The sequence below is a fragment of the Lotus japonicus genome, chromosome 3 (assembly GCF_012489685.1).
Source record: "Lotus japonicus ecotype B-129 chromosome 3, LjGifu_v1.2".
NCBI classification, from domain to species: domain Eukaryota; kingdom Viridiplantae; phylum Streptophyta; class Magnoliopsida; order Fabales; family Fabaceae; genus Lotus; species Lotus japonicus.
In genome coordinates, this window is record NC_080043.1 from 56,288,713 (window position 1) to 56,300,161 (window position 11,449).

The window sequence follows — 11,449 nt, forward strand, 5'->3', positions numbered from 1 at the left end:
TTTCATCTTAATGAAAGATCTTTGTTAAAAGTAGTGGTCAATTGTTAAAAAAAAGAAGAAGTGGTCAATAATGGTAATATACATTCTAATTGATTTTATGATTTGATAATTTTATTTAGTAATTTTTTTGGATATTTTCCTCAATTGATAATATATATTTCAAATATTTTAATCCAAAGTGGTCAGTAGCTATGTCTACCAATCATTTTTTAAGAAACTAATCACTTCTTTAGATGGTTGTACATCACTCAACCATCTTAGAAATAATCTGTCGGGCCTAATTTCCTTTGCTAGGGTTTCAGAATTGGTACATCGTTCTCTTCCCTCCCTCCCTCCCTTAAGGGGGTGAGATGGGGGGTTTCAAGGCCTTTTCTTCTCCTTTTGTGAGCTTTCTTCTCTCCATGGTGAGAGCTTTCCTCTCTCCTGTGTGAGAGTTTTCTATCCTCAAGGTAGGATTTTGTTTTTTTATATGTTCTTTGCTTCCCCTCCCATGTCCATTTCCCTTCTACCACCACCTTCGACCACTAACTGTGACGACCCTTGCATCCCCTTCGTTCGCGACCACGCTCCTTCAACAACCTCTGTCACACCAGCCTTGGCTTCAACCGTTTTCACCACATTTGTTGTTGGTACCACCGCTTCCTACCTCAGATCTGAAGTTCTCTGCCTCACCTCCTTTATCACCGTCCATTGTCATCGTTTCTGCCATCAGGTCCGCTGTTTCTCCGCCAACACCAGTTGCTTGCACCTCGCTGTATCAGCCGCCGCCGCAAGCACCATCTATCCCCTTGTTTATTTGTTTTTTTCTCTGTTAGTTTTGTATAGCATGTAGAAGAACCTCTCCTCATATCCTTGTTCAATGTGACGCCGACCAAGACTTCATTGTTGCCGCTAGAGCCACGACGACCTCCCTAGAAGATGCACAACATGTATCCTTGGTAGAGCCGGATGGGTTGCATAAGTTTGGAGCACTGATTAATACTGCAAAAATTTGCCTTTTGCTCAGAAGCTGGTTGGGCTGCTTTTTGAACTAGGAGTTTGAAGATTTTAATGGCTTTGTGTGGTTTTTTACCTCATGTTTTTAGCTTGATGTATCAGTTAGAGTGTGCACGCTTTTTACTTAATTGACTTACCTTGTTGCATTGCGAGATATTACTCTTTGGGATCATACTCTCACGTGTAAGTACCATTAGACGACCATTTAAGTGTTAATTAAAGGGACCCTTAATTCAATCATCCTTTCCTTTGAAAAAAAAAGGGTGAGCATCCTTGGCTTAAGAAAAAACCGTACGGGTTCGAACGGGGACAAAATTTGACTAGGCGGCTCAAAAAAACATTATTATAAGTACTTAAGCAAGGTCATCTTAGATATTTTGTTCCTTCCCAAACTGCTTCCTCTTTTCGCGTAGTCCCACCTGTTTCGTTGATCACCCCTCTCTCTCTCTTCCCCTCGCAAATCCCCTTCTCGCAGAAAACCCTAATCTCCCCCAATTTTCCATCACCTTCCAAATCCCAATCAACCATGTCTGCAGCTCTCGACATGACCCTCGACGACATCATCAAGAAGAACAAGAAGTCCGCACCCTCCAACCCTAGAGGCCGCAACCGAGCTCCCGGATCCGGACCCGGCCCCGCTCGCCGCATTCCCAACCGCGCCTCCAATCGCGCCGCGCCGTACGCCGCCCCTAAGGTATCCCCCGGTTCGATTTTTTCCGTTTCAGACGGTGCCGCCGTCACAGCAATTTAAATCTCATCGTTTTTTTTTTGTTTAGGCACCGGAGACGGCGTGGGGGCACGACATGTACGCAGATGAACCCGTGCAGGTGGCAGCGTTTCCAGGGCATGGTGGTGGTCGAGCCTCTTCCATCGAAACGGGGACCAAGCTCTACATTTCCAACTTGGATTACGGTGTTTCCAGTGATGATATCAAGGTACCAGATCTCGGTTGTTTTGGTGGAACCTGTGTCTGTCTATTTGTTATTTCGCATAACCTAGGGCTTTTAGATTCGAATTTTAGGTTTTCTAGCTAGATACGTGAATAATTGAATCTCGAAATTCCCTTGATTTGCTCCTGTTTTGTTACATCTAGAATATTTAATCACGGTTTACTCGCAGAGATTGGCCAAATTAATTGTGATGTATGTTCGCGTAGATTCACCTATTAATCATGATGTATGTATTCTTAAGTAGGTATCTAGCTATATCTTAGTTTGTATTTGTGAAACTTTGATTTCAATTTGTCTTTATTAGTTTATTTCCTTCTGTAATTTTCCTTTTTGTTTACAAGTATAAAAGATCTGGAACATGTATGCGTATTTGTCAACAATGAACGCATCTATATAGGTTTAGGGTCCGTATGAGTATGAAATAAATTCAAATCAATTAATAGCTGTTAGTAACTTCATTTGCTTTTTGTTTTGAATTGAATGATGCTATCTGCTAGATGCGTGCTCGTGCTTCTATAGTGCGTATGCTCTAGTTAGTGACTTCATTCCCATCCTGTTTGAATCATTTCGCTAACTGCGAAATTATGAAGTGTTTATCTGCATTTGTGCCTTCGTGTGTGCACAAGTTAGTTATTGCTGTATTATAATAATTGGTTTGTTTCTTATAAAATGAGTTGTTTTGTAGCAGTTTGGTGTGCGGGATCGTTAAGACTGTCTTTTTCACTTGCAGGAATTGTTTTCTGAAGTTGGTGACCTGAAACGGCATACTGTTCATTACGACAGGAGCGGGAGATCGAAGGTATCTTGTCCAGTTGGCATAATATGGTCCCTCTGATCAATTCTTTGTGTGTCCTGCTGTAGTTTAGAAAAACTCTTTTTCATAGGGTACTGCAGAAGTAGTCTTCTCACGACGAGGTGATGCTGAAGCTGCTGTGAAGAGATACAACAATGTTCAACTAGATGGGAAGCCGATGAAGATAGAGATTGTGGGCACAAACATTACTACACCTGCTGTTGCACCTGCTGCAAATGGAGCTTTTGGAAATTCAAATGGTGTTCCTAGAAGGTATGCATTAATTGGTTTGTGCTCGTCAGTTAACATGTTCGTCCTTGATCTTATTTGAAGTGTGAAGCTTTCCTGTAGTTTTTCCTTCCTTGAATCCTGTTTTATGATGATTATATTATTTCCTTATTGCAAAAAATTCTCAATCTCCATATTTAGGGTTGTTTTAAAGAAGGCTAAAAAGCACTTTTGGCCCCTGATGTTTCAAGTTTGTGCAAATTCTGCCCCTACTCTATTTTTGTCGATGTTTCTACCCCTCATGTTTTCAAACAGTGCATCGTCTACCCCTCATGTTTTCAAACAGTGCATTGTCTACCCATGACGGAGGGGTAGACGGTGCACTGTTTGAAAACATGAGGGGTAGAAACATCGACAAAAATAGATAGGGGCAGAATTTGCACAAACTTAAAACATCAGGGGCCAAAAATGCTTTTTAGCCTTTAAAGAATTATGTGAAGTTTACTAATTTGACTTCGAATATTGATATCTAAAATTTGGAAATCAACAGATACCTTAGAGCGTCATTCTGTTGTCTCTGTGTATGTTTGAGTTTTGATTGGACAGAGGATTAGTCAATTGGAATTTGTGTTGTACCATAGAAGATGATTGGGTGCAAGGAGATCTTAGGTTGATAATTTATGTGGTGTTTAATTTCCCTCAGAATCTGTTTTAGTCCTTTCTTATTTAAATTTCCATGTCCTGGACTTGGCCTTATAACTTGAATTCTTTTGAGATGCATCATGCCATGTGTTTTAGTACAAATCAGAAAGTAATTCCTTCTAGTATTAACGCTGCACCTGTTTTACTGATTTGGCTTTTGAACAGTGGACAAGGTAGAGGTGGGGCATTTGGAAGGCTGCGTGGTGGTGGTGATGGAGGACGAGGGCGTGGCAATCGCAGAGGAAGAGGACGAGGACGAGGGCATGGAAGGGGTCGTGGTGAAAAGGTATCTGCAGAAGATCTTGATGCTGATTTGGAGAAGTATCATGCTGAGTCAATGCAATTAAACTGAAGAATCACCCATGTTCTGTTTTCTTGCTATTACCTTTCCGGTCTTTAAGGGCATGGTGATGGACACTGCCTAGTTATGTATTTTTATCACAGACACTTTTACAGAAAGGGGAAAGCTCTTGGAGTGAAAACTTTTACCAATGATACATGTAGTTTGGGATTGTTAGCAAATATTTATTTTCATTGGGTATGATATGACTATGAAACATGGGTGAAGAGACAGAGGTCAGCATGTATTATGCGCTCGTGCTTCCTTTCATTCTCTTTAATCGTTACTTTATTCAACAAATGGGCATGGAAGTGGGAATCATGATATTGTCTATCCATGCACAAAGAAAGCTATTGCTGCAAAATGTGGGAGGCTGCAGAATTCACCCACAGTTGCTTTGTGCTTTGGGTAGATTGTGACAGTGGAGTCTTCAGACAAGGTAGATTCCCTGCCCTTGTTACCTCTTCCCCCTTCCCCAGAAGAAAAGTAATTATGTGATTTTCTTTGGTAGTATCATTTGTCCTGTGCTATAAATATTGTCTTGGTTGGTATAATCTAATATATTAGTGAGGTTTTCTTATGCTCTAGGGGAAGTGATTTTTCTCGTCTGTTTTGGTAATTTTTGCATATTAGTTATAGTGAGATGGATTCTGTCATCTGTTCTGCTGTTGGGCACTGGTCAAGCTAAGAACATGTCAAGAGGTGATGAACCTTCTGGGATAGGGATGCTGCAGGGTATTTCTGTTATGTTCGCTCTGTTGCATTCTGGCTAATTTGTCGTGTCCCGAGTACTGTCCATTTTTTACCCGACCTTTGATCTGAAATTCTCACAATTGTCATCGGTTTGAAGTGCTGGTCTTTCTTATAGACCTACATTTCACTGATAGGAACTGAGATGTGCATATGATGGGAAGCCGAGTGGAAGTTCTTTATTATTTGCAAGTTCGAGTAGTTTTTAATGCTACAGTCAAACATGAACTCATGGGAGTGGTAAAGTTACTTTCGGGATATTTTCTTGTTGGCTTGCCAGCCACTTTACCTCTGGGGAATATTTCTCCTCTGGAAGAGAGTTCTCTGGACAAGCCAAAAGCTAATAATTGACTACATAATATAACTGTCTGCTTTTTGAGCTGATTGGATTGCTAATTTGATTTTTCAAATCGGGAAGTGATGGATTTCCTTTGCATTATGAAGCTCCTACTCTGGTGATAATTGCTGCTATCAGCCTGTAGATTGTTTTTTTTTTACTAAGCTTCATGTCGGTGGATGTTCTTGTGGCTTTTATGTGTTATTTGGATGTGAAGCTTTCTATTATAATTTGTTGTAATATTCCGGGTTTGGTTGCTTCAGAAGTATTTATTTTACCAGAAAAATGTACATAAGATTTTGAAATTCTGGTCTAGTTTTAGTTGTCCGTTTTGTAAAATGGAATTATTAGCTATTCCTTGGTGTCTAAAAGTCAAGTGATCATTTGATATATTCACATCTACTTTCTCTTTTACTCATTTTTATACCGTATCATCATCTGTATTTATCACTTTCTCTACTACCATATCTTTCTTCGGGGTGGGATTTGGATCCCCTCATGAATTGGGGTATGTAAAGCCAAGCCATATTATTTCCTTACGAAGAGACATTATCCTTGATGTCAAATTAGCTTTGAGGGTAAAGGTGCGAAGATGGGAACATTTTCCTCGTCCATGGTGCAGTTTATTCTTTTATTAGTTCCTAAAAGATATTGTTTAGCAAGATATAATTTTATTAATGGTAGGTGTATTATGTATGACTTGATTTATTTAACGAAGTAGTTATATCTAAGTAATCAATGTGATTCAATTTTATTATATCCTCAGTAAAACAAGTTTATTAAATGATTGGCCTAACCATCTTCAATAGTCTCAAAGTTCCGATGGTTCCTTCAGCATTTGCAATTCCCTCGGTAAGAAATAAAAGGGATTTGATAGAGACACTTAAAAACAACGCATTAAAAGTTTGATCAACTGTGAAGATCTTGCATAGGCAACTTATTGAGTTGGTTGGCTATAATGTATCCAAGCTAGCTAGGGGCAGTTGAGCTTCATGTCAAGCTTGGTGTAAGGGATCACTTAATGGCGGATGTTAAGTGTTTGTGGCTGGCTTGATGACCACCTGAAATGACGGTTGAGCGTTGGGTGGGTTAGATGGGTGGAGCTCAATGGGTAGAGTTTAAGTGTTTGTGGGCGGGATTGATGACCACTTGAGATGATGGTTGAGTGTTGGCTGGGTTTCGAATGAGCGGAACTCATTGGGTTTTGATGCGGAACTCAATGGGTTTTATCAAGCAGAGTTTTGGTCACAAACTGGCAACATTGTTTTGGATTGCAATCAATGACTATTTAAGATACAATTAGATAGAAATGAGTGGTGTGTTCGACACAAACGAAGATGATAGGGGCTGTTTTGTCAATGTTGGAAGATATGATTTGTGATCTAATGACAATAATAGAACTATGCTAGGATCTCTTATCCTACACCCTTGCTTACTCCTTTGTAGTCATCTCCTTAGGGGTCGAGTCTGATGAAATCTCTAGCTAGTCCTTTTGCTGAATGGTTGGCTATTGAACTGGGTGAGAAACATATTTACTTAAATAGTTGATAAAATTGACTTCTCACATTATCATTTAAATATATATGAAGAGAGAGAAAAGACACAATGTTCCACTTGACATTGTCATGTAACATGAGAGGATCCAAATCTCATAACAACCTAGCATCAGTGGTGGCTCCTTCAAGTCAGATGATGGCGAGCTTCTCCTCAACAAGTTTTAGATTTGCAGTTGCACCCTTGCTCACTCCTTTGAAGTCATCTCCTTCAGGCTTTGGGGGTCGGAGCCCAATGACATCTCTAGTTAATCCTTTTGCTGACGACGAATGTGTAGGTGATAGTCAACATACTAGGAGAGAATTTGTCATTGTTCAATGTTGTCACTACATTGCTCGAATGGTTGGCAATTAAAGTGAATTAGAAACATATTTATTTGATATAATAGATAAAATGTACTTCTCACATTAAGGCCATTTTTTAATGACCTATGTTAGATTGAGCCTGCTTTAAATTCATTCTGGACTAAACATAGTTTCTTATGTTAACCTTGGAAAATATTGTTGTTGGTTATACGACAATACAATTTAATATAATTTTTTTTTCATGCGAATTTGGCTGCTGTTTTGAAAATGGGCAATTAGCATGGGCGCAAACAAGCCAAATCACATAAGATTCGCACAAATGGGCCCGATATACTAATAAAGTTTAAGGTTTAAGTTTGACATTTTAAGCTTGATCTATTCGAAAGCCTGACTTTATTGATAATCTCTTTAAAGTCATATTTTGTAATAAGACATGTAGGCTACCCTATAGACTAGGATTTAGAAGGTAAAATAAGTCACTTAAATTTAAAGAACAATATAATTTATTATACATGAATAAATATATCAAATTCTCAACCCTTTATGAGCCCCATTTTAGTGTAGCCAAAAAACCCAACATGCTTGTACAAAAACTAGTATATAGGCCCGTGCTATGCACGGTGTTTCATATCTGGTAATTTTTATTTTGTTTTTTGTCTCCTGAATTAAATCTTTGATAACATCATGTTAACAAATGCACATGCCTAAGTCAATTATATGTAGGCATAAGTCAATTATATGCAGGCATACGTTGGTTACCAGGAAGTTTGCAATAAAAAAAAATAATCCTAATGGATTATACATCAGATGGAAGCTTGTTACCATACATATATATGGATACATCATACATAAGTGGCAACGAAATAAAGGCAAATGCTGTTACACTTGATATGGGTGGATAATAACATCCACCAGTTTGATATCTTCGGTTGAAAAAAGAAGAGATACCACTTGTCCAGTATGTATAGAATGCAGTTCACAGAAGAGTTTCCAACCTCTACCGATCTTAGCGTAGTTGAATCGTTCTGGTGCAAGTATGCTACATAACACTTGAATGCCAGATGGCCCTCTTAGAATCCAGTGGAAAACATCAGAGTTACGAAGGTAGTAAGCAATGTGCTTAGGAATATTCTGCATATGAAACCAAGGATAGATATTAGATATTCAAAATAATTATATGACTTTAAGAATGGAACCTACAATTTAAAACATTACCAACTGGCTTCCTTTTGACTGGCTTTCCGTAAGTTGCACTGTGAAATAACATGGATAAAATCTCCATTCTGGCACATTTGTTACAATGGGCTCTAACATAGGGGGATACTCTAAGTGTTTGGATCGAGGCCCTCTGTGGTAGTCTATCTCTTGTGAATTTCTACCGTAAACAAATAGATCGAACATAGACCCTCCTTTATATCTCAAAATACACCATCTCACCCCCTCCAATCCATAAAAATGACGGATTTCAAACCACCCAGTTGAAATTTGTGGCTTAACAGGACACTTAATAAATTGGACAGAATGCCTATTACCAACAGGGTCAAATAACAACCACCTGTTACTAAGTTCAACATCAAACCTTGTTGCGAAAAATTCTGCCACAGAAGCAGTCATCTGCAACTTAAAATATTTTTGAATATTTAATAAGTTGGTGATATATATGATATGGATATGAACATTAGATGATCAAACAAACCTCGTAAGGACGACTGACAACAGCAAATGCAGACTCATACGCTTCAAAATTCGCCGACAGAATGTGGTCCATTGTTTAGGAAATGGGAGGGCAATCCAGCCAAAGTGTGGGATGTAGGGGGTATGGAGGGTATATATAGACTCACAACTGTGGACTTTTACAGCATAGTCCTATTATTGAGTTGATATTTAGTAAGAATGTAAGTAATGAATGTCTAACCAGTAGGTTGCATTTAAAGACCTTTTCTAAACTAATTCATATTACATGTCTAAACTGTCCTCTTTTAGCTTTATTTTCTCATTCTCCATTCTATCATTCTTATGATTCCCATTACACAATACTGTATCCATTAGATGGGCATAAAAATATATCAATTAACCAAATTCCACTATTTCCCTATTTAGCCGTTCAAACCACAATTAAATTAAAAAAAAAATAGCTACTTGGATTTACGTGTTACATTAGATCCGTCCAAAAAAAAAATTAGACTAATGGGATACGAAAATAAAATTAGTGTTTATATTGACTTAAAACTTAAACAACACCATATAGACAAAAAGGAGAACTTTTGCTCAAAAGACATGTACAATTATTTTGCTAGAAAAAGAAAAAAGGGAGCAAGAGTGTCAGATGCAGCATGCGTGATTCATGCATGCAGTGAAGAATTAATGGTATGAATAAAATCATAACTACTTTTGTAGGATATTAGTTCAAAACAAAGTCAACCATGTGGGAGATTTCAAATTAAATAATTGAAAGATACGTCCAATGGACTACAATACTATCCTGCTCATATATTATCAAAAACCTCAGTGTACACAACATTCTTAGTGAAGTTGGAAGTCGTTTGGTCTAACCTTAATGGAAATAATCCATATCAAAGGAATGGACGATATTACAATCTATCACATTGGGATAACGTGGACAACGTGGCGGTTGCAGACCTCACAGAAATACATCTTTTCATCTGGATAAACTTTTTTATTGCATTTACATGCAGTGTACCACCAGTCCATACCCTCTTCTACATAGCTGATAGTGGCATATACAATGCACACCGAATTCTGCAGGGTAAATGTAAAGATTCAACGATATGATTTTCGAACAATAATCCCTCACAAATTAAAGAATGATACCTCCTTCATGTCATGGACTTGCGCAATGGTCTTTCGAGGGGTTAAGATTAAGAAGTCCTCTTCATCTACAACCTTGCTTGAATCTTGAAGCTGACTTAGAGATTGCGATCCTGTATCATTACTTGCTGAAAACCTAATAACACAATGAAAAAAAATTATGTCACAATATTGTTACCCATAGTAAAAAAATCCGGATTTAATGAGTATACCTTTCCATGACAGCCACAGCTATGTCGACTGCGGGGTTAAACAACATTTTTGTAGCCCCATGCACATTTTGCAAAGACAAATTCCCTTGCCATGTCTTGACTTTGACAAATTGGAGAAGAATAACTACGTTCACCATTTCACCACCATTAAGGAACAGATTGAGATCTTCGACATAGGGTCCAAATAAGGCACACTCCATCTTGACCCTACATATATGGTAAGTGGTTTTACTTTTTAAATTATAATTAGTGTGTTAAATAGATATTTAAAGTATGTGTGATTAAGCCAAAAATACCCATAAGAGTCAATTTCAATGACATTCATCTTTGTTTTCTTTCCATGACTTTCAATCACCCTCTCAGTTCCAACAACAGTGAGGATTCCAATGACGTCTAAGATAATGAAACAAAGCACTTATTAATATAAATTATTTAACCCGATATGTCCTAAAATTTTTGGGAAATTAATTGTATTACTCTTACCAATTAAAAAATTTGTATCATAAGCGGTAGACATCACGTCAGCAAGAGGGACGAACGAATAAGGATCAACAGAAATGGGATTTTGGTTCATTGGGCGGACTTCAGTGTTAAACTGGAAATTAACTTTGTAGGGGTGTTTAGTTGGTTTGAACAACCCAGTATTGTCAGCAACCTCAAAATAGGACATGCTATAGACGTTTCCGTCAATAAGAGTCGTCTCAAATTTATACATGATTGTCTTCCTAATGATGACATGTATTTTATCCCCCTGCCAAATAGATTCAGTAATTATGGTTAAACACAAAAGATATTATTATGGTGCTTCAGTTCATGTTGCTTTTTTCAATTTTGTATATGGGCAACCAATATATAGTTGCAAATTCTTTTTTGCCTTGTGTCAAGTAAAGGTGCAATAATCTCTGTACTGCCAAACATTACAGATGGACTTGGACACATGTGTGGAGGGTATCTTCTTTACATAGAAATGAAACGAATTACTTTTCTTTCAAAAAAAAATGTCAAAGCCAAAAAAAATATGTCAAAGCTAAATTACCTTGGCATCCATTACAACCATTTCCAGAGATAATGGTAATTTGGAATTAGTATAGCCCTGGCTATACCAGATGCGTATGATCTTGACCAGCATCCTCCATGTCTCCTTCCCAGGTCGAAGATTAATCACATCATCGAATTGAGAAGCCATGATAGCAACTAAGTTGTTAATTGGAAAACAGATGGTTGGTGGAGAACTGATATGTGGAAGCAAGTGTATTTATAGAGAGGTATGTGGAACATGGATGATGGGAATAAGGAAATTTTTAAGCAGAATAATTAAAGGTGAGTTATTAGGGGACAAACTTAGCACCTGTACCATGCCTCATGTATCTCAGTGAGTCAGACATAATATTGATGATTGAGTTGAAATTCCAATTTCAATTTGAGCGGGATACTTGTAAATCAAAGCAAGTGG

At 37.9% G+C, this 11,449-nt stretch overlaps 2 protein-coding genes across 4 annotated transcripts; one reads left to right on the forward strand and one right to left on the reverse strand.

Moving 5' to 3' along the window:
• Positions 1-1,366: 1,366 nt before the first annotated feature.
• LOC130743369 (THO complex subunit 4A-like) lies at positions 1,367-4,242 on the forward strand. The gene is made up of 5 exons (XM_057595593.1): positions 1,367-1,690; positions 1,773-1,931; positions 2,677-2,745; positions 2,831-3,012; positions 3,835-4,242. The coding sequence occupies exons 1-5, from the start codon at positions 1,523-1,525 to the stop codon at positions 4,019-4,021; spliced, it is 765 nt and encodes a 254-aa protein (XP_057451576.1). The 5' UTR covers positions 1,367-1,522; the 3' UTR covers positions 4,022-4,242.
• Positions 4,243-8,102: 3,860 nt separating this feature from the next.
• On the reverse strand, positions 8,103-11,266 carry LOC130743368 (uncharacterized). 3 transcript variants are annotated; one of them, XR_009021449.1, is made up of 7 exons: positions 11,033-11,266; positions 10,480-10,747; positions 10,293-10,389; positions 9,997-10,203; positions 9,788-9,920; positions 8,652-9,715; positions 8,103-8,569 (listed from the first exon to the last, which is right to left on the reverse strand). XR_009021449.1 is itself a non-coding variant. In XM_057595592.1 (7 exons), the coding sequence occupies exons 1-6, from the start codon at positions 11,180-11,182 to the stop codon at positions 9,557-9,559; spliced, it is 1,014 nt and encodes a 337-aa protein (XP_057451575.1). In that variant the 5' UTR covers positions 11,183-11,266; the 3' UTR covers positions 8,103-8,821; positions 9,509-9,556. The 3 variants fall into 3 exon arrangements, 2 of the variants coding, with proteins under 2 accessions (XP_057451575.1, XP_057451574.1); XM_057595592.1 differs by having other exon boundaries at positions 8,103-8,821; positions 9,509-9,715; XM_057595591.1 differs by having other exon boundaries at positions 8,103-9,715.
• Positions 11,267-11,449: the final 183 nt, after the last annotated feature.

Coding starts and splice junctions, on each gene's coding strand:
- LOC130743369 (XM_057595593.1), top strand. CDS start 1,523: ATGTCTGCAGCTCTCGACATGACCCTCGACGACATCATCAAGAAGAAC. Junction 1,691..1,772: donor CGCCGTACGCCGCCCCTAAG/GTATCCCCCGGT, acceptor TTTTTTGTTTAG/GCACCGGAGACGGCGTGGGG. Junction 2,746..2,830: donor ACAGGAGCGGGAGATCGAAG/GTATCTTGTCCA, acceptor TCTTTTTCATAG/GGTACTGCAGAAGTAGTCTT.
- LOC130743368 (XM_057595592.1), bottom strand. CDS start 11,182: ATGGCTTCTCAATTCGATGATGTGATTAATCTTCGACCTGGGAAGGAG. Junction 10,748..11,032: donor TGGTTGTAATGGATGCCAAG/GTAATTTAGCTT, acceptor TCTATTTGGCAG/GGGGATAAAATACATGTCAT. Junction 9,716..9,787: donor AAGTCCATGACATGAAGGAG/GTATCATTCTTT, acceptor TTTACCCTGCAG/AATTCGGTGTGCATTGTATA.